Source organism: Elaeis guineensis, chromosome 3, assembly GCF_000442705.2.
Source record: "Elaeis guineensis isolate ETL-2024a chromosome 3, EG11, whole genome shotgun sequence".
Lineage (NCBI taxonomy): Eukaryota > Viridiplantae > Streptophyta > Magnoliopsida > Arecales > Arecaceae > Elaeis > Elaeis guineensis.
In genome coordinates this window covers 2,900,492-2,924,101 of record NC_025995.2, presented here as the reverse complement: position 1 = coordinate 2,924,101, position 23,610 = coordinate 2,900,492, and the positions used below count along the sequence as shown (strand labels likewise).

Sequence of the window (23,610 nt, the reverse complement as noted above, 5' to 3'; positions counted from 1 at the left end):
ATGAATACTATACACACTTAAATGAACATTGTATACAGTTAAATTAATATGGTACACAGTTAACTAAATATGATACACCATTAAATGAATATGGTATATAGTTAAATGAACACTGCACACAATTAAATGAATAATATACATAGTTAAATTAATATGGTATACAGTTAACTAAATACGGTACACATTTAAATGAATATGGTACATAATTAAATAAATACTATACACAGTTAAATGAATAATGTACATAGTTAAATTAATATAGTACATAGTTAACTAACTATGGTACATAGTTAAATAAATATGGTACATAGTTAATTAAGTATGGTACACAGTTAAATGAATATTGTACACAGTTAAATGAACACTGTACACAGTTAAATTAATATGATATACAGTTTACTAACTATGATATAAAGTTAAATTAACATGATATATAGTTAACTAAATATGATACATAAAATAAACACTGCACACAGTTAAATGAATAATATACATAGTTAAATTAACATAGTACATAATTAACTAATTATGGTATATAATTAAATAAATATAGTACATAGTTAACTAAATATGATACATAATTAAATGAATATGGTATACAGTTAAATGAATACTGTACATAATTAAATGAATAATATATACAGTTAAATTAATATGGTACACAGTTAACTAACTATGATACATAATTAAATAAATATGATATACAGTTAACTAAATATAGTACACAGTTAAATGAACACTGCACACAGTTAAATAAATAATGTATACAGTTAAATTAATATAGTATACAGTTAATTAAATATCATATATAGTTAAATTAATATGGTACATAGTTAAATAAATATTATACATAGTTAAATAAATACTGTATACAGTTAAATTAATATGGTACATAGTTAACTAACTATGATATATAGTTAAATTAATATGATATATAATTAACTAAATATGATACACAGTTAAATAAATATGGTACACAGTTAAATGAACACTACACATAATTAAATAAATAATATATACAGTTAAATTAATATGATACACAGTTAACTAAATATAATATATAATTAAATTTATATGATACATAGTTAAATAAATACTGTACATAGTTAAATAAATACTGTATATCATTAAATTAATATGATATATAGTTAAATAAATATGATATATAGTTAATTTACCACTATGTATAATTAAATTAATATGGTATATAGTTAACTAAATATGATATACAGTTAATTTACCACTGTACATAGTGGTTATCGGTTGGGTAGGAGGCAGGGTCGGTAAGATGGTCGAAGGCAAGGCTGAAGAGGACGTTGTCGGTGATGATGGTGATGGTATATAGTTAATTTACTATTGCACATAATTAACTGACTAATTAACATGGTATACAGTTATTTAATCACTGCATACAATTAAATAAATATGGTATACATTTAATTTATCATTGTATATAGATAAATAAACATGATATACAATTAATTTGTCATTGTACATAGTTAACTGGCCACTGTATATAGTTAAATTAATATGATACACAGTTAATTAACTTACCACTGGATATAGTTAAATAAACATGAAATATAGTTAACTGGTCACTATATATAGTTAAATTAATATGGTATACAGTTAATTTACTACTATACATAGTTAAATTAATATGGTACATAGTTAATTTACTAATGTACACAGTTAATTTATCATTGCATATAGTTAATTTATCTTTCCAGTTAATTTGCCCCGTTTAAATGTTCTTTTTTTTGGAAAGAAAGTATAATATTGAATTGGAGGCATTTTCATCTCACAAGCAGTAAAAGTTAAACCTCCATTAAAAATGGACCGAAAGTTACATAAAAAATCAACAGAGCTTAAAAGTTAAAGTCCGATCAATAAATGGATCGGACGTTAATTTCTCTAACAAAAAAAAATCAATTACTTACCAAACAATGCAAGAAAAAAAAGCAACACAATTCAAATTTGGTTATTCAGTGAATAGAGGAAAAAAAAAGCTCCCCCTTTCCAACCTCCATTCATTGTTATATTTTTTGTTCATTAGAGAGCCTCACCATACCGAGCAGTGAAGTCGCAATTTTGGCCTTTAACTACAACCATTACTTTAGGAAGTATACTATATTGGTTAAGGATGGAGATCAGTACCAACTTGCAATTTAAGTGGGGAATATGTCATAGAATTAGCAAAAATAGAAGGTGTGCGAATGATGGAGTTGATCAACTAATATTGGTTTCTCGCATCTTGCTTCACTTAATACATCATAATGGTGATGTATCTTAGCTTTCATTTTTGGAACTTCGACCATATCTATATGTCATACTCAGGGCAATAAAATATAGCTTCACCTGAGAAACATTGAAAAATTTTAATTTTTTTAAAAAGGGTGAAAGTTTTAATAGAAATTTTAATTATTGTCTTCTTCGAAAAAATTCAAATTTTAAAAGCCCATTCTTAAAAATTACACGTTAGATATTTAAATACAAATACACTCATATTTATTAGTGTCCAGTTGTTTAAGGCCTAGTTCGGCATTGGAGATGGTAGGTCGGTGATTGAATATACGTAGTAACTTATCTCAGTTGGCTGTATTGTGCTTATGTATGTAGTGAGGCATGGCGTGCAGGAGGGTGTGCATTTGCTAGCATATTTTGCCATGTGTCTTGGGCTAACTCTCAATCGACTCATGCACTGTAAAGTATATGTTACGAATTATCTAGATCGAGCCTATAGAGAGCCCTTCCCCTCCTAACTAGCCTTTCTATTTTTATTAAATTTTCTTTCTATCTTTTCCATTCGATCTTTCTTTTCTTAAAATTTTTCTTCAGCATTTATTGTTGCCCTTCTTCCTAGGCAACTAAAGGTCTACTAGATGAGGTCTCTATGGCAGTGTTTGGATATCCAAATTCTGGATGGATGTATATATGTATGTATGTATGTATGTATGTGTGTGTATATGTGTGTGTGTGTGTATATATATATGTATGTATGTATGTATGTATGTGTGTGTGTATGTATATATGTATGTATATATATACGTATATATATGTATATGTGTATATATATATTTGTATATGTATGTGTGTGTACACACACACGTATATGTGTGTGTGTATATATAGACATACATACATACATTCATACATACATATCCATATATATATATATATATGTATGTATGTGTATGTATGTATGTATGTATATGTATATATATATATGTGTGTGTGTGTGTGTATATATATATATATATGCGCGCGTGCGTATTCTCTGGATGAACGAAGAGGGGATTCCAAACCAAAAACATTTAACAGATGTTTGGTTGGGGGGAATGTGGTCTGAAATTAGAATGAAAATGGGTGATTCCTATTCCAAACTGTTTGTTTGGGATGAGTTTAATTCCAATTCTGATTCTAAAATGGAATAGAAATGATCCAATCTATCTAAAACTCAATCTATATTTTTCTTAAGGATTCAAATTTTAATTCTCATTTTGATTCCGCTCACGAACCAAATGCTCGAAAATTTGATCATTCTAATTTTGATTTCGGTTGCGAACCAAACATTCTTTTAGAGATATTTGGTTGGGGGAGTTGGGTTTTACAATCGGAACGTGAATAAGTGACTCTTATTCCAACTGTTTGATTGTGAGGAATCTTATTTCGATTCCAATTTTGGGTTGGAATTAATATGGACCAATCTTTTTAAAACTCAATCTTCACTTTTCTCTAAGGATTCAAATTTTCATTTTGATTCTGATTTCGGTCACGAATCAAACACTTCAGGAGATATAGCTATTCTACTTTCGATTTCAATTTATAACAATTTCAATTTTGATTGTGAACTAAATATTTTTTAATTAAAAAGATATTTGAAAAAAAAATCTCCTCGGAGCCTTCCTTTGGTAGCATCTTCCTCTTTTCCATACATATATATTAAAAAAAAAAAAACTTTACAAAACTAATCTAATGTAGAATTGATCTTGGATCCATGTCATCTTTGTGAAACATCCTGGTCGCCAGTCGTGGTTCCAACGGCTAACATGCCCTTGGCGTAAAATATTATGGTTCCGAACCCCGGGGGGGGGGGCAATTTCGTTATTTACATGAAAACAGCAGGGTAGTTTCGGAATCGTAAGCCAGCGCCTACAAAGCGACTGCTGGTCACTGTGAGTTGCTTCGGGTCCACGGAGGGAAAGGGGAAGGCGACGGGCGTCGATGAACTCCAGCTTCCCACGGTCTCCCTCCCCGGTCCTCCTCAACATAGGTCAGATTTACTTAAAATTTCCCTGTGTCATTTGAAATTTCTTCGTTTCGTATGTTGCTTTCCTATAATCCCGATCCAAGTTGGAATCTTGCCCCTTTTTGGTGAATTTCATGGATTTTTTTTGGGTTTCAATGAACAAATAGAGTTGAAGATGACCCCTAAGAATCTATTAGTTCGTCATTTATTTTGAAGAGAAATATGAATTCTTTCGATTCGTCTGTTCTACTTCTTGAGTCCTCAATCAAGTTGAAATTTTACTTGATCTTTTTTGGATTTTTGTTGGTTGTAATGGACCAGTTGTTGCTGAGGAACCCTAAGAATCTGATTTTTCAATACAGGCTATGGAACAAGAATGAAGTTAAGCTGTTTTGGCTCTTTATTTTTTCTTTAAAATTTTCTGGAAAACTTTGTAGGCTGGAATTCTGGGTTATAGGTTAGTTATGGTTGCATGAGGCAACGATTGATGAGTGTGAATGATTTTGTGGAAACTATGAAATTGATTACTGTGTTGAGAATGATTCTGACGAGATTAAAAGATTATGCAATGGGGGGTCGGATTGAGGATGCAATTGGGAAGATTTTCACTGTCTTCAGCTGGGAGGTACATTGGCCACTAAATGATCAGTCCAATTTTTTCAGGCACAACCTGCCAGACTCTGGCTTCCACACTAATAGTTAATGGGCTCTAAATTCTAATACCGACCCATGAGAGTGGGTTTTCTCTACCTTTCATTTATGAAATAGTGAGGTGGATATCTTGAAGCTAATTTACAATAATTTGTTGGATGAGGTTAAAGATACTACAGTGAGTAATGGAGTTGGGGTTGATATTTTGAAGCCATTGGCTTTTGATGCCTAGTAGATCTAGTGCATATTATTTGGAGGGCTGAGAGAAAAGTAATAAATGAAATTAGTTTGAGTAAGAGGTTAGGTAAGCTTGAGCCAAACCTAGATTTTGATATGCTCCTTATTATAGTTTTTTTTATTTATCTGTTTTTGCCTAACCGAGTTTTGGATCAGGTTGGTTGCAGCAAATATTGTATACTCAGTTGAAGCTAAAAGGCTTGAAAAGCTAATGCAGATCTTGTTCACATGGTTTATGCTTGATAGGAACAGCAAATATAATAATTCATCAAAAATCATAATGCTTGATGCTTTTTCTACTCACAGCTTTATTTGTTATCCCTTTGTTTGGATGTGGAGTGTGGAAGCTGACCCGGCATGTCAGTGAAGTAGGTTCAGGTGATATCAAATACCCATGTATGTGCTTATGGGGCACTTAGCAATCAAAAGATCGAAATCATTTTTTTAGTGCAAAAAACTTTCTCTTCCTTTTTTTTTCTCTCCTCTCCATGGAGTTTCTTTTCTTTTCTTTGCGTTTCTTTTTTTTCTGTTTTTTTGGGCATGTTATGTACAAATCTGTAGGAATTGGTTGGTTGCATTAATGCCGTCTTCTTTTCCCCAGTTTTTTTTTACTCATATTCTATAGTATATCACTAGACTCTAGTAAATTCTGAGTTTTACATCGTTTTTTGGTCATTCACAGGAGGGAAGAAATATGCAACAACAATCGATACACTTACTCAGCGTGATCCTGATTCCATGCTTGCAGCAATGTTTAGTGGCCGGCATACTATTTCTTGTGATTCTGAAACGGTACCATTTAGTTTTGTGAAACAAGATAATTTCCATCTCCTTTATCTCTTCTGTATGTTATCATTCTATGGATTCAGTTAGTGCTTGGTGTAAAACTGTCCAACCTTCTGAGTTACACTCAATGAAATTCTGAACTTGCCACTTTTTGGGTACCACATGTCTGTAGATAGTTTACTTACATTTAGTTCTTGCCTTTTTTATTAATATATGGTACTAGACATCTACATTGTTGTATATTTATGTCTGTAATAGCATTCTGGAATATAAATTTCAAGCCCAGCACTCTTATAGAAATGCTGATATTTCAGTAAATTGTATTCCTTGCTAATTCAATGAACATAAGTAAGTTCAAGAAAATTATTACGAATACAAATGCAAAAAAGGTAGAGACCTGTTCCATTAGCAAGAGAAAAAAAGCTTTCCATGTGCCTCCATTCAAAAAAGAAGAGAGAGAAAGAAAGAGAACCGCAAAACCAGCTTCAGAATCAATACAGGCTGACAAATTATACAACGATATTTGCTGAAGAAGAAAAGGTTTCATTTGGTGAAAAACTTAAAATTATATCCTAGCAGAATCTGGAGTTGTCAAAGTTCTTCATTCTTTCCCTCACATCTCTGCACACTAAAATTATGGGGAATACTTTAGAATTATCTTCCTTTCGAATAGAAGATTGGTTTTGTATTATTTATCCCTTCTTTATGGCCTATTTGAGCAGAATATAAGAGACCTCCAAAATGCCATGTAAAAAATTTCTTGTTTTCACAATGCTACAAGATATGAGTAACTAGCTGTTGTCAGGATAATTCATTTTTTATTTTTGGTGCCTATTTACGAATCATGATCATCGCATGTTGGGACCAAAATCTAGATATGGGCACCAAGCAGGTTGCCACAAAGATCTGGATAATTTTATCTATTCTTTTAGAATGAAAGATCCATATAACATTTAATAGCATGGTTTTCAGAACCGTGCTGAACCGGGTGGTTCAGGGCGTGTCAAATCGGACTGATGGAGAACCGAGATGGTTTTGGATTGGAAAGCAGCACATGCCGACGTCGAGAGAGAGAAGGAAAGAGAGGAAGAGAGAGAGAGGAGGGGAGGAAAATGCTTGACATCACCGTCGGAGGGTGGCGCTGGCCCATTGAAGTTGCCGAAGGGCCGCAGAGGCGTTCGCGCTCGATGTCGCTCGATAGAGGTTTTAATCCAGAGAGAGAGGAGGATGTTACCGGACGGTGGGGACAGCGGTGGAGAGGGATCTCCAGCACCGATGGGTGGCTGCCGTGGCCACTGAACGGTGAAAAATGTGCGGATAGAGCTGCGACCGTGGAGCAAGGGCGACCTCATGTCGTATTTTTTAAAAATCATGATGAATAGTGAAATGGGTAGTGGATTTGCCGGCTTCACTATTTCAATTTTTTTAAAAAAGATTGAGAAACAGTGAAGCCGGCAATGGATTTATTGGCTTCACTATTTCAATATTTTTTAAAAAAATCTAGAAATAGTAAAGCCGGTAATGGGCTGGCAAATCCATTGCCAGCTTTTCTGTGTCGGGTTTTTTTAAAAAAGCCCGTGAAATAGGGGTGATCGCTCCTATTTCACGGCCATGGAGTCGCAGGTGGTATTTATGCCATTTGGCGGCTACAGCGGCCAGTCGGAGGCCCTTCGACGGCCTCTTTGTTGGACCCCCCTTGGTTATTTTCTTTCCCTCCCCACTCTCTCTCCTCTTTTTTCTCCCGCAGACATTGTGGAGCTGCGGTGGCCATCGTGGCCTCCGAGGGCCCACACAGCCCTCCGATGACCACCGACAGCCTTCGAGGGTCCATGCAGCCCTCCGATGGCCACCGACGGCATCTCCGTCGCCTCAACCTACTTCTCTCCCCTCCTCTCTCTCTCTCTTCCTCTTCCTCTCTTTTCTTCTCTTTCTTTTCCTCCTCCTTGGTTCGTCCGTTCCTCTTTTTGTTGATTCTCCGATCCGATCCGATATGGGGTTGTACCGATTCATGCCGCCAGTCGATCGGAACAGTGTCCAGCATCGATTTTGAAAATCTTGTTTAATAGAACTTGTTGATCCATGGAACATTTAGTAGAATAACTTATTGAAAGTCATTTTCGTGACAATAGTAGTTATTATATGCCTTAATTTCTTGAGTTATTCAGCATCCTTATCTTGACAGTTTTAGTGATTTCCTCTTGATGTTTCACATAAAGGATAGAGCCCAAAATCTTAAAAGAAAATGCACCTTAATGTTCTGTATTTGTCACGTTCTGAACCGAGTACATGACAGATGCCGCATACTTGCAGACTGGGCCGTACAAGCATGCAAGGCTACAAATCGCATCATAACATTTCAAAATAATAATAAGAAGTCTTTAATTCTCAAAATCAATTAAAAACAATTAAATCCTTTTTACATAGCAAATATCTTTATGCAATATAAATCATAATGTTTCATTCAAATAAAATATCCAAACTAAGTCAAACTAAGTTAGAAATCTAGAAAATTCGAATATCTCCAAACAATCTAGCGCACTCGCCCTTATCCTAGGTAGTCATGATTCATTGTCTAAAAAAAATGAAAATAAAACGAATAATGAGCTACACTAGCCCAATAAGCAACATAACACATCAAAGTGGGGTCTAAGCATGTTGAGAAAAATAAATCACATGATATGACTGAGAGAAGTAAATCTCAAATAACACACATTTCTTTGAAAATAATTATCTTTATTTACTGATACTGAATTCAATATCAAGCTACAGCCACGTAACCTAGTGACATGGGTCTAATAACAGAAACACGTTGCATAAAGTGTCAGATAACAGATACCACTATTCTAATTACCGATGGCTCGGTGTCGAAACTAGTTTCTTGTATTACAAGTCGACAGGTCCAATGTATAATCTCCATTGGCAGGATCATGTCATAGCCAGGCTGAGAACATACATATAAAAATAACTTCACAAGTTTCCCAGTCAAATTTTTCAAATATATTTCTCAAAATAAATTATATATTTAAAACAAACTATTTTCATGAATAAAATATTACATGCTTGACCCATTTATTAAACTAAAAACGGAGAGTATAAATCAAATAACTAATTATAAATTTCAAAGGATCATTCAAAAACACACTTGAAGCATTAGGTTATTTGTCACTCTTCAAAATTCGGCTTCAATTAGATAGGTTGACTTCACCTATTCAATGCCATCAGTAATTAATTAATTGATTATCAATGACTTAAAATTCTTAACAAATTAAGAAATCCCGAAGAACCCAGATGAATTATATTAAGGGCGTCTAAATCTATAAGGATCTAATAAAACTTGGGTTGGAGTCGGTGTACTATCCGACGGTCACGGGTCAGAGCCCCTGTACCTAAAATAATTCAATTTACAGGAGCCAGATTTTGGGTCAATTGTCCTCTTAGGAGAGAAGAGACTTGAGAAGAGAGAAGAAGATCAAACAAGACAAACAAGAGAGAGAAAGATTAGAGAGAAAATTTTAGAGAGAGAAAGTAGAAAGAGAAAGCAAAACTTCTAGAGAGAAAGGCGGGATTTAGACTAAGAGCAAGGAGAGATGGAGGAGAGAGAAAATCTCTCTTTTCTTTTTTTGTCTTTTCTTTCTTTTTCTTTTTTTCCTTCACGGGAGCAGAGGACCGCACGGTTCTCTGCTCTTCTTTTTTCTTTCATGGAACAAGGGGGCTCTTGTTCCCTTGTTCCTGGACTAAGAGTGCGGTCCTCTGCTCTTCTTTTTTCTTTCATGGAACAAGGGGGCTCTTGTTCCCTTGTTCCTGGACTAAGAGTGCGGTCCTCCACGGTTCTCTGCTCTTCTTTTTTCTTTCATGCAACAAGGGGGCTCTTGTTCCCTTGTTCCTGGACTAAGAGTGCGGTCCTCTGCTCTTCTTTTTTCTTTCATGGAACAAGGGGGCTCTTGTTCCCTTGTTCCCGGACTAAGAGGTCCTACCCCTCCGGCAACAATGTGGCCAAAAGAGGAAGGTCCGGCAGCGATCGATGAGCTAGATCCGGCAACTGGCGGCAGCCCACAACAGCAACCAAGAACAAAAAAAAACAAAAACAAGGGATTCAAAAAAAAAAGGATTTTCAAGTGATTTTCGGTGGAAAAATTTGGCAAAACTCAAGCTTAAGACTTACAAAAGATTAAGAAGGAGATTTATCTAATCTTTGATGGGTTTTGATCCAATTTTTGGCGGCTAAGCAAGGGTAAATCACCGGCAATCCAGAGGAAAGAAAGAGGAAATAAGGGTAGCGAATTTGATGATTTTTCGGTGAGAAAATGTGAGGGTTTTAAGCCTTTAAATAGACCTTTTAAGGGAGGAAATTCTTGTCTAGAAATCTAATGGAAGTATGTTCTGTGCCTTTTTCTTCAGTAAGGTTTTATGTCTCTGCCTTGTGATGGCAAAATGAAGACTTGTTATTGCTCAGTTAATTTGTTGCCGTCCATCCATTATGGTGTTACAGGACTTTCTTGATTTGCTTAAAAAAGGTGGCAAACATCAATCTTTAAATGGTTTGATGAGTTGTAATGGCTTTGTAAGTTTATAATTATATCGACTGTTGTGTCTTTTCTTAAAGTTTTAATTTCTCGAATATATTTTTTTGTTGTTTTATTGATAATCATTGCCAGGCTAGATATCATGTTATCAATTATTTGAATCCTACTTTTATTCTTTGATCATACTGGATTCTTGCAGGGGACAGTATTTGTTGATAGGGATGGGAAACATTTCAGGCATATTCTGAATTGGTTGAGAGATGGGGTCCTTCCCATGCTCAAAGACTCAGAATATCAAGAGCTGTTGCGGGAGGCTGAATACTATCAGCTACTTGTAAGCTACATTCTCCATTTTTTCAGTAGGTTAAAGGTCTGGAGGCATGGATGTTAAGATATTATAGCTGTATAAGTTTATGAAAATTTCTCAAGCATTGATATTCCGTAACGGGACTATACTACTTACTACTAAGAAAGCAGGGGAAAAGATTAATATGTTTCAATTGTGTGCCTTGAAATTGCCAATTATATTATTATGTTGCCACTTTCTGCCTCCTATTCTGAAAGGTAAAAAAATGAATAAATAGCAGTTTTTGTTATTGAAATTTAACAAATTAGATTAGGCCATGCTCAGTGTTCCTTCCTTGATATTTTATAAATGTCTGGAATAATCTGCTTTTCTCCATTTCTTGTGACAAAGTGGGTTATTGGCTTCTGGTTGTTAGCATTCTTTGTTGCTTGTAGTGGTTAAAACAAGTCTTCTTGGATTATTTACAGGTGTTATCATAAATTTTTACAGGGATTGGTTGACCATATAAACACATATTTGAATAAGAAAAAGGATGAAGATGGCTCAGGACCTGAATTAACACGTACAGAGATCATCAAATGCATTCAGTCTGAGAGAGTGAGATTTCGAGGCGTGAATCTTTCCGGTCTTAATCTTTCTAAACTAGTAAGCTCTCAATGAACATTAGTTACATAATTATTCAACTTTGTGGAATGTATGTGCCTGCTCATTGCTTCCATTGCTGCTTTCATTTGATCTTGTTAATCTTGAAGGCTCTAAAAATGCTTAGAAGCATGATGTTATCATCCAAATTTTAGTCAATTTCATATAGTGACTTACTTGGTGATGTCACTGCATCTGCATGTACATAGAATGTTGGTACTCAGTTGTTAAGCATTTGCATGACAATCACCAGCACAAATGCTAGTACTTTCAATAGATATTTAAAATGACAATCAGGACTTCACACTTTGTGCTTGATCTGTGAAGATTAAAACTGTCGAGCAGGTGGCTGATGTACCTTTAGACTGTTAAGTTAAATAGTTACGTTTTTACCTTCATTTTGCCCTTCATAGGGATCTAGGCACTCTTCAATTTGTGATATACCTTTTCCTGATATGATAAAATGTTTTGATACTTTTCTGAACAAAGATGAAAAACAACTTTGGATATTGTGATGTTTACTTGCGTGATGTTTGACAAATATCTGGCAGTCGGTGTCCATTCCTCAAATTCTTCAATTCATGCTTGGCATTATCTATCTGAATGAGTGCAAATTCTTGCAGCCAGATGTATAATATATTTTTTGAAAGCTGCAGTTGCTTTTTCATTTTTAGCTCTGATGGTCTTTATACAATGGTAGCAAAACAAGAATAGTGCCTTTTACCTGCTTTTATGATTTCTTATTGCTTATTGTTTAATTAAGCTTTTCTTTTGTTCCCTTCTGAAAGGCAGCAATATTTAAGTACATGAGACTCTTTGTTTTGGTGCTTTGCAGGACCTATCATTTGTTGACTTCAGTTTTGCATGTATCCAAAAAACCAACTTTTCAAATGCAAATCTCCAGAAAGCCAAATTGGGGGTGCGTTGTTTACATACTGGTTTTGCCACAAAATGACGTCTCACTTTATAGCCTGGTTTGTGGGTCAAATGCCTTTGCCTTCTGTGGGAATTCCTCTTGCTGTCTGAAATTGTACTAAACTATGTTGTTTCACTGCCTTCATACCTTTCTAGTTATAATTAACTCAGAACAATTCCTGTTTCTGGATAGCTATTTTCCATCTTATGTTTGTGGTTGAATAAAGACAATCGAACTACTTGTTTCTAGCAAATAATTTTATCTGCTTCCATGTATCATACATTAGTATATGTTAATGTGGCTTCTTTTATCTTCTAAATAGGATGTGCAAGCAGAAGGTTCGATTTTTCAAGAGGCAAATTTGCGTGAGTAAGATACTTTGTCAACAAATTGCCAATATATTTATTTTATGTTTAGTTTTGTATAACTGAGCTTCCTGATATGGAGCATAAATCTTGTTAACATTCAACTTTTGATAACGAACAGAAGTAGTCCATCATGTTTATTGACCCAAAAATTGATAAAAAAAAATTGAACAGGGAACACCACAGGACAGTTTATTCATTAAGTATGACTATCTGCTGGAAACAGACTTACCTACTTGCTTGTGGATATTTACCTGTTCATGTGCATTTTTGCACTTCAGATGTACATGGCTCTTTTTTCTCCACATTGTGTGTATCTAATCTCTTGCCTTTAGTTGTTTGGCATGTTCTTTCAACATGAGTATGAGCATGAGTTTTTTTTTCTAATGTCTTTTGCCTGACATCTTAATATCTTAGTGCAAGTGCCATGATATATTTTCAATCAGTATATATCCAGTTCATTCCATCATGGAGATATTTCTTCATATTGGTTTATTGGCTTTATGTTCCCCTGAAAGTCCTGTCCAGTTCCTTCTTCGTTTTACTCACTGTTGATCCTCAAATTACTAAGCATGTCTTATCTAGCTATGAGGCATCTTCCTTTGCATTACCTTGCTTTTTAGATTTAGTTTACTCGCAACAGTTTGATGCTCTACTGCAACTATTCCTGCTTGTTTAGAAGCCATGCGCTATTAAGTGGCTGTTCCAAATCTAGAGCAGGAAGTCTGCTTAGCCAAGCAACACCAATATTATTAGAGACTCATGCTTGTGACCTTGTTTACATTCTTGCATGAAGTTACCCATCAATTGGAAGTAGGTCTTCATACTCAAGAAATGCTTTGTTAACTTGGTGGCATCCTTCAAAGCTTGTATGATTACCATGATTTTACCATGGCAGAGGACATTGATTAGTCTGAGGACTTGACTGTTGGGTATAAGATGAAAATGTTTGTGGTTTCGTGGTTGCTCTTCATGGTTGACTTATTACATCTATACTTTATGATGGGCAGTGTAAGTAAATATAGTCATCTGCTCAATGTCAATTATATAATAATACTCTGTTGCTTTTATAAGAAATAGCATCTTTGGTGTTAGTTTGAGATCAAAAGACTTTGGGCCACTCTGCTTATTTATGTGGCTCAAAGCCTCTCTCTATGAGATACTGCTATCACATGGTGCACCGTATTCCAACCATTGGCTCATTTTTGACACCCCTAATGTAGCTTCTTTGAACTTCATCCCACTGATGATGTCCCTCTTTAGGATCTCTCCTCTTGGTCATTCCTGTTGAACTCATGATCTCACCACTTATCTTTGTTCATTAGTTCATGTAGTGAATCTTACTGTCAGTGCTCAAACTATCCATTATGTGACTCTCCTGCACATTCTCGGTACATCCAAGTGACCATACTCATTCTCTTCTCTTCATTATTAACTAGTCTCTTAACCTCAGAGCTGATATCAGTGTTGAGTGAGCTTCTAATCTGTAGTCATTTCCTGGTACTTGCTGTTGTGTCTTCCAAGAGTTTCCTAGAAGAGTAAACAAGTGAAATTGTCTCTCACTTTAGCATAGTTTTCAGGTAAAACAGCAATGCTTCTTTGTTGACATTGGCATGTTCTCCAATCATTAAACTTTTTCACAGACAAACGAAGCAGATGGATATTAATTTTAAAGTTTGTGGCTCATATTTACTCAGTCACATCCCAAAACTAGCTTACGTAGCAACTTGTAGGTATCTTGTTGTCACCAAGTCCGTCCACTATTTTTGAGGACTTTCAATCATTGATGTTTAAGAAGAAGATTACTCCATATCCATGAACCATATAAACATGCTATAGATGAGAATTTGTGTCCTACTGCAATTATTTTTATTATTTTATTGTCTCTTTTTTGGGTTATTTGTGGTTTCTCAACCTGATTCATTGGCTTATGATTCAATTGCTCTTGTCTATGCTTTTGTTGGTGAATTGATTAATTTCAAAATACTCTAGTCCTGGAACTATCTATTGATTGTTATTAGGCATTGCTTCATGAAAAAATTATGCAATGGCATGAGAAAAGGAAAATGTTTGCAAATGACTTAGTTGCTACCTAGAAATATCATTGTTAGGCTTTATATGGTGTTGATATACGGCAGACCACCGATGTAAAGATATATATAAGAAAATGAGGGCTTCATTCGCTTCCAATTTGCCTGTTCCGTGCATGTTGCAGAGATACGGTTTTCCTTGTATCAAGTGATTGAGTCTAAGATCATGCCAAGAGGCACCAATGCTCTACTAATATGCTCCAAGTGACATGCACAAGATTGATTGTAGTTCTTATTTCTTGCAACTGGAAAATTGGGATTCAGTTGTATTTTGTCAGTAATTTGGTGCATATGGTACATTTATGCTTATTCACATGCAAAAAAAACTTTTTTTGGGCTATTTATCAGAAATATGGATGGCACTGTTGTCCAACGCAAACAATCCAGATTAATGTCCCTTCTATTCTTGGTGATACATTTAGAAATAGTGGGGCACACAGGTAACAATTTGGTTCATGTTATACCTCTAGTGCTTGTCAGGGTCTTAAGGTTCATATCTACAGCTTCCACCACCTGGGGTAGAAGAGAGAAGATTCTAGGGTGGTGGTTGGGAATGTGAGAGGCTAGTTTACTGAAAGAAGCAAGACTGCATATAAAATTATGTTGGATCAAAATTATCCATCTTTTATGTTGAAAAGAACTTGTTCTTCCTTGTACAGATGCGAGTTTATTGGGGCAAATCTTCGTGCAGTTGTATTGGATAAAGCTAATCTTCAGAGTGCAAATCTGCAAGGTAGGTTATTTGTCATCTTTGATTATTTTCCTAAGTATTTATTTTGTCTTTTTGCTAATATTGCTTGTTTATTACCCATATATCATGTTGGGTCTATTGCTTGTATTTGATTGTATAAGGTCCATTACCTCCATTCTCATAACCTTACAGTGGTTATGCTCTAAAGACCAACATATCTTTGGTGAAATTGGCAAAACAACCATTTTAGTATCTGTAACTCCCTGCTCTTTATTTTGTTTTCTAGTATATGACTATTTTTAACTTTTGACATCTCCAAAAAGTGCTATCTGTAAAAACTGCCTAAACCAGCTGCTAGAGGACGTTGAAAAAGGAATAAATGCTTGCCTACTTCTGGCACATATTCTACAATCTAGTTTGTTTAACATATATTGAAAGACCCAAAGTAAGCTATTTTCTAATTGTGAGATGTTTTCTTGGAAACCAACTTTGCTACGATTATTTTTACATAGAACTTGCTGAACCTTGTAAGTATGGAGGAGCATATGAGCTAAACGTTTGATGATTCTGCAGATGCAGACTTGATAAACTGTAGCTTCTGTGAAGCAGACCTTCGTACGGCACATTTGCAGGTCAGTACATCTCTTTGTATTATTTAATTGCTTCTTCAATTTCTTGTCTCTGTAACAGTTTGGGCTGCTATTGGGTCAACATGTGTCTTGATACTTTGGTCTGGGGCTATGGTCAGGCCTATTGAAATTTTGGATTGGCTTGGTCCAGCTTGGCTCACTGGCAGCCCTGCTGCCAGTAGAGTATGATTTTATTGGGGCATGTAGACTTGGTTATTATGTTTTGTTTTTTTAGTTGTCTCTTCCTTCATAACATTGAAAAATCTGCTACGGAAATATGATCTAGAACAACATAAGAGATTTCATATAACATGGAAATAAGTAGATGTTTTCTTATTATTGTGGAATAAAAGATAAGTAATGTAGAAGGAAGATAATTTAAGGCATAATTGCACCTTTCTTTGACAAGTCTTTGATGGCACTAGACTGAAAAATAGACGTTTTGAATCTTTACTGACTAAATTGATGAACTCTTGCCAATACTGCAGAACACTTCCGAAGAAGAATATTGTTCACTAACTGACATTATTTGATGTTCTATAGACTCCGTTACTGTGGGCTTTTATGAAGGGCTTAAGTCTTGAAAGTTGAAATTATGTGAACAGTTGACTTATATATGATTAAACCTGGTACATAGCAAAGATGAATGCCCTGGAAAAACAATTCATGGCTTAGTAATTCAATCAAAATGCAGTAAAATTTCATTCAGCTGAGGTACCATTCTGCTAAGGCATTCTAAAGCATCTGTAATGTTTGTAAGAAATGGACATGTCACAGTCTTTTTGGTTTAGACTGTATTTCAAATTGTTGATGGAAAGAATCCATAATAACCCAAAATGGTCAGACATCATTCCTTTTCATTCTGTAAGATCTCTTGTATTTTACTGCACAACATGCAGTCTTCACGTTAGCTGTTGGTTTGATGTTTAGCTGCCAGTGATGATAAAGGAAAACCATTTCCATTCATGAATGGAAACAATTCAATGTTTATTTATTTCTTATTACACTGGCTCCTTTTTAAATCAAGTTTTCCTTTTTTATCTCTTTTTTATTGCAGCTGGAAGTGAGTTTATCCTTGTCTTATTGTGATTCGTAATACATGCTTCCAATCATAGAACCAACAAAATTACATTTTAGGATAATTTTTGGCATATGAAAAAATGTCTTTTAATTGGACATTCAATTGGAACATCACTTTTGATCAGAGCATTAAAATCTCTTGGAGATTACCAAGAGATGTAACGACATAACCATATTTTCTTCCCTAAATCAACTTTAACAATTTTTTTTACGGACAAAACTTCATGAATAACAAACATGCTTTGAACAATTGATCCTACTTTCAGATCTTCATTGGTGACAATTTGAAATGGTAGGAACCCCAAACTCTACTATGATATCAATCATATTCCTTAAAGTGGATACTTATGTGAGAATCACTGACCTGACAATAATGAGATGCAGCATGTGGACTGTAATTTGATCTCTTAATGAAACTCCTTGAAATCACAGGCTTGTGAGACCTGAATGAAAATATCAGCAAATGATGATTTATCATAAATTCATCTTGTGATCTTGCCTATGGTACGACACAATGGAAACGAGATGCTCTAACACCAAAAATAACCATAAAATATTGCAGACAAGTCGGTGGATGAAAGAAGGAAAAAATGCATTTCATTTTATTTTTTTGATTATGTCATTGGGAGAAAAGATGGCTAAAGAAGACGCAATGGGATAGCTAAAAAATAGTTATAAATGCAAACTTTTCTTTAGACAGGAATCAATGCCTCACCTTATCTGGAACAAGACCTCAAAGAGGTTATACTATCAAGTAAATGGTTTCTTCGAGTCTGACCAACTGGACTAATGGTCTCAACAATGCAAGAAAACTAAACTGATGAATAATATATTTCAATAACCAGAATTATCTATGCACAAACCTTGTGTGGATAGGCTTTTTACAAAGATTGAACTCTTAATATTCTTTAAAATTTAAATCATTATCTTAAATTTGAAACAATCCCAAGCATGGTTTGGTCATTACCCATACTTGGCACCATTCTACCAGTGAATACAAGTTAATTTGCTCAGTACACCTCCTACTGAGTATCAATTTGCTGTTGGTATGGTATTGTATGGTATGCCTAGTACTGAATGGTATGGTTCGAACAGTGAACCATGATCCCAAGTGCTAAGTGCTAACCATTTTAAAACAAGTTAAACAAACCAAAAGGTAAAATAACATCTCTCGAGTGTCATTTGACCACTAAAAGCATTGTAACTTAAACATTCCTAAAACACTTCCCAAATTATTTCGAAAGCTACATTTAAATTCATGTAAATTTACTAAAATGAATTTAAAGACTAAGTTATATCCATGTAATCATCTGATGAAGCATATACCTCTAAGTTCAAGCTAATTTAATCTAGGTAATAACTGTATCCTAGACACGTGTCTTGACATGAAGATTCTTCATAAAAGTTCAGCACAAAATGAGTCCTTGATAATCCAAAGTATGCTCTCAAATTAAATGGTCATTATCTGCCACTGCATATTTATCAGCATCTGCACTTTATGAATTTTCATGGTGTGTTGACTTTGAGTTTGTCAAAAAATGTGATGATCTGATGGTTGAAATTCTTCAGGGTGCAAAGCTTACGGATGCCAATCTTCAAGGAGCTAATCTGGAAGGAGCCAATCTAAAGGTAAAAATTTTTATTTTGCCAAATGTCTAGTTCATGTACACAAGGAGATGATTGGTGAGTGGTGACCAAGATTATTCTTCTAAAGAACCTAATTTTTTATACTCTTTTTATATTAGAATTCTTTTCATTGACTTTCTCAGCATTCTAGGCTGAATTTTTCCTGTGTATCGGGCAGATGTTACATTTTCTGATGGGTTCTTTATCTGATCACATCTGCATTTCCTTAAAATTAATATGTACATTGAGCACATCACAAGGAGAGGAAATGTTGTGCAACATAATGAAACACATGATATATATATATAAGCAAACCATGATATGTGGAGAACTTATTTTTTTGCAATAATGTATGTTGTGCATTAGTGTTGGGGTTGAATCAATTTAACATACTTAGATCGTATGGTCTGGATCAATACGAGCAGAAAAGTTTGAAGGGGCCCCACTAAGGATAACAACTCGGACTTGTACTGAAGGGTCACAAAAGAGGTGGGGGAGGCTTAGGTATCCTTTATGGAAATTCAGCCTAAGATTTGGAAAAGCTATTATTGACCAAGAATGTAGATGATTGGGATAAATGAAGGGGTAGATTCATAAAAGCAGCAGCATATATTTTGAATGGGGCCTTGATTCAATTCAATTTTGCCTATACAATTTTTCCTAGTTTGCCTAAACAACATTTCCTCCTTGAGCAAGTTGTATATGATCCTTGGATTGCAAGTTGGGAATCCTTCAACTGCATATCTGCAAAGCCTGAGTCAATCTTCTCGGTGTTGAACAACAACGACCAGTTGAGAATGTTTCACGGAGGTACATCTAAAGGTGTTAAACAGTTTGAACTTCTAGTGATCTTTTACTAGTGCATCTTTATGATCCGTTTCTTAAGCCTAAATTCCATGACGAACTTTGCCCATTTTGCAAAAGCCTCCACTACAGCTCCCTTGGTCTAATTAATAAATTCAAATGCTAGTGTTCTTCATCTTCTGACAAAACATGCTCCTTTAGGCTTTAGCCTGTGTTTGTTGTTCTCAGTGCATTGTCATGTTGTTTCATCTCCCTGCCCTTTAGTTTCTACCAGTATGATCTTCTTTATTTGTTAAGTACTGTTTCATGACGTTTTAAGGGAAGACATTGACTTTGAAACTTATTTGTTTACCTAAAAGAGAATCTTTGCTAATTTGAAAGCCTACCAATCAGAACAAAATATCGTCGAAACGATTAATATTTATCTGTAGTTTAGATTCTAATGAAAAATTAGTTGATGTTTCAACCTTCATCTGTCTTGTAGGGTGCAAAGCTGAATGGTGCAAATTTGCAGGGTGCAAATCTTCAACGGGCTTACTTGCGGGATGTTGATTTACGTGATACGGTAAGTTATAATTCTTGATCTAAATGCTTGATCATTTTGAGTCACCAATATTTAGTTCATTGTGTTTTTAGGAAGGATTGAATTACTACGTGCTGGTTTCATGCCAGCATGGGGCAGTGGTATGTGTTGCGCTAGTGTTTGGCATGCACGAGCATCACGGCATGCCATGAACTGGCACAGATTTGGTACTGTGCCAGTGCTGCATCTGGTAAGGGACTGAAATGGTATATATGGTACCTGATTTGTTTTACTGACTGTCACTTTGACACATAGTTATTAGGATCTGTAAGTTAGGTTTGACAGAGAGATATCTGATGATATGAGCACTTGCCTCTGGAATTAGCTCGAGGATTTGGTTATCCAACAAGTGCAATTGTATCTTTTGCTCTTGCAAATATTTTGAATGCCAAAAAAATCATGCTGATGTTCTAAAGTCTTTCCCTTTGAACAAATAACTATACTGGTAATTCAAATTCGTGACTTGTTACATTCCCTGGTGCATTGGATCCTATGCTACTGGTAATATGTAGGAACTATTACGGCCTAATGTGGAATACATTAAATTAGTAAAGTTCCGACGTATGTCCAATTTGTATGCTGCCAGAATTCTCTTTGTACTTAACGCTTAATTTGTACAAAAAATTCATATAACAAATTAATTCTTCAGTTGCTCTTTTAACCTTCAATTGCATTTCATGCCCGTTTCTGTCCATTCTCTTATTAAATAAATAGATTTCAAAATTCCTGATTTATTTAATCAGTTTAGACATGTTCACTACAATTCCTTCATTAATTTGGTTTAGCGGTTAATCTTTGCTCATTTTTTTATTGATTAACAATTCTTGTAAATAACAAACTCCAAGGGACTTCTTTGATAATACTAACAGTCTGACAGTCAACTTACTTGTTTTGCATCAAACTAGCATATTGAGATTCCAGCATGATGATGACTCTAATTAAAGTTTCCAGCATTATTAATTGTGGTATTTGTCTCTGGAGTTTTTTTTTTTTTATTGTTTTTCCCATTGCTTTTTGGAAATTATCATTTTCTTGCACTTTATTATGCATTTCTTTTAGTCAAAGATAACTACTGATATTCTCTCACAAGCAACTGAACATATTTAGTCCTCTTCTTCCACAAAAAAAAAAAAAGGTAATGAGGCATTTGTTTAATGATAACTCTGGTGTAGCTTAATTCTCTCATCTCAGCATCACAAATCCTTGCACATATCACTAGATTTGCCAATTACATCCATTGTCTAAGGATCTTGTACCATTTCTGTTGCTTCCCCCAATTTTCCATTCTCTCATTTAGCAACAAAGAAAATTATGCATGATAATATTGATTTGGAAAACATACATAATTCAGTATGCAGTGATTAGTTTCATATGTAATGCACCTTTTTGGTACATACAGGGTTATTTAATCTTATTCAATATAACTATGACCAAAATACCAAATTCTGTCATGTTCTCTCATTTTAAACTTTTTCCAAGTCTAGGAGAACATTAAGGTTCCTTCCTACTTCCATGATCTTGAACTGCACAAGATGGTAAGGACCATACAAGTAATTGGTCTTTCCAGTTTCGAAACAGGCTCATATCCTGCCTAAAGTTACCTCGGCCACATATTATGAGTTCCATTTAGAGGGTTGATGTTAGGTCAAGAGCTGGTTGGAAACATTTTGAAATGTACGTGGTCTATTCCTTGATCCATAATGCGCATCCCATGGCATGAAGCATGCTGGTTTTATCATCTCTCTTTTGGTTCACATTCTTTAACAAACATGCTTGTGGTGATAGCCTTGTTTTACTTCCAATTTTGTTATTCTATGCTCAGTATCCTAGCATAGCATCATGGAGTGGCTTGAAAAAGTAAAAGTCATTTAAATTGTTGAGGTCTATATGGATGAATTTTCCTCTTTCAGATAATCATTATTGTAATACTTCTCTTGTCACACTACGAGATAACAATAAGCATATATACTAATTAACTGGTGACAAACTATCTTTTCGTTGTTGGATACGATCACCTTCTTTTAATGCATATCTTTGTAGTTCTTGATTCTGAATCTTCGTCCAAGTTATCCAGTGCCATCCATCCTTCCTGAACTTTAAACGTCTAAGCTTCTTTTTTTACTTGGATCTTAGATCTTTAATCCATTCAATAGCAGGCAGTTCACCAGCTTATTTTCAATAGGTTTCTCTCTGTAACAAGCTTGTGTTGTCCGTAATCTCATAACACCCCACATTCTCCCCAGCATTCTCTTTTCCATGTTGCTGTTGCTTTTATACATGTCACAGTTGAAATTATCCATCTTGTATGTCGTGTATTCTGAATTTTTTCTCATTGTTTTTCATGTAATGTTAGTCGCCAATAATAATATCAATAAATAGAAGAAGATAAACGGTGGTGGCTTTCAATTAATTGTAGCCATAGTTTCTTGAAATTTACCATCAAAATTTGTCCCATAAATAGAGTCCAACCATTGAGAGGGGAGGAAAGATAAATGAATTATTCTTGTTCTATTCTGCCTTCAATTATGAGTGAGAGAAGGGGGGAAGATAGAAAAAATAGACGAATGAACTTGATTAGGTTCCAATGTTGGAAAACAGCAGTGACCCCCATTGCATTACAGGATGATTTGACATATGATTTATTCATTGTCATTATGTTTTATCATGCAAAACAGAAATTGGATGGAGCTAAGCTTGGTGGTGCAAATCTACTGGGAGCCATCAGGTGATTCAGTGGCAGCAGAATATTCAACAGAGCTTTCCATCCAAGGAAACATGAGCAATTTATACATTAACCTTGGCTTGGGACTGCAAATGTTCTATGAGATGGTCTCTTAGTCTCCTTGAGCTGTACAACTTTGAATATTGCTTTCCGATGATGAAGAAATTGGTGGTTTTATTGTTTTGTTGTACAAGAGCTGCTTGTAATTATGTCATTGAAATACAATCGAGTTCAAAAGTGCGAACTAAATGGGAGAAAATTTGTAGTTGTGGATATATTCTGAAAATAGGAAATGCATTTGGATTTAAGCTTTTTGTTCCCCACTGTATCCTATGCTATATTGTATGTGCATTTCCTCACTGGAAGTACCTTGTTTAGGAACACACATACATTGGAGTTGATGTTTGAGGGAAAGGAGGCTTTTTAAGTACAAAGGATGAGGAGAGACCGAGAGGGGCTTGTTTTCATTATACTATTTTTAGGTATATATAGAATTAGATCATGGATATGAGTAATGTTTGTTATGATGTCAAAGCAGTCATGCGTCTCCTCTAATAGAGATTTTATTGGGGACCATTATTATTTTCCAGATATTTTATTAAACTTTTATTATGACATGTAATGTGATCATAAGAACAATAGCATTTCATTTTTCGAAAGGACCTAATCAAAGGATGGACCAGTGATGCAGTTGCCCTATTTGTATTCT

The 23,610-nt window shown here is 34.8% G+C and overlaps 1 protein-coding gene across 2 annotated transcripts; it reads left to right on the top strand.

Moving 5' to 3' along the window:
- The first annotated feature begins 4,153 nt into the window (after positions 1-4,153).
- On the top strand, positions 4,154-23,220 carry LOC105042370 (FH protein interacting protein FIP2). Of its 2 annotated transcripts, XM_010919542.3 has the most exons (12): positions 4,154-4,273; positions 5,820-5,929; positions 10,646-10,780; positions 11,243-11,398; positions 12,231-12,314; positions 12,634-12,680; positions 15,426-15,499; positions 16,031-16,089; positions 18,736-18,795; positions 20,081-20,161; positions 20,233-20,369; positions 22,855-23,150. In XM_010919542.3, exons 1-11 carry the CDS (start codon positions 4,225-4,227, stop codon positions 20,329-20,331), a joined length of 954 nt encoding a protein of 317 aa, XP_010917844.1. In that variant the 5' UTR covers positions 4,154-4,224; the 3' UTR covers positions 20,332-20,369; positions 22,855-23,150. The 2 variants fall into 2 exon arrangements, with proteins under 2 accessions (XP_010917844.1, XP_010917845.1); XM_010919543.3 differs by lacking the exon at positions 20,233-20,369 and having other exon boundaries at positions 22,855-23,220.
- The last annotated feature ends 390 nt before the right edge of the window (positions 23,221-23,610 follow it).

Bases quoted from the DNA above. Each gene is read 5' to 3' on its own strand.
- LOC105042370 (XM_010919542.3), top strand. From the start codon at position 4,225: ATGAACTCCAGCTTCCCACGGTCTCCCTCCCCGGTCCTCCTCAACATA. The intron at 5,930-10,645 runs GTACCATTTAGT...GGATTCTTGCAG, and splicing joins TTTCTTGTGATTCTGAAACG to GGGACAGTATTTGTTGATAG. The intron at 16,090-18,735 runs GTCAGTACATCT...GAAATTCTTCAG, and splicing joins TTCGTACGGCACATTTGCAG to GGTGCAAAGCTTACGGATGC.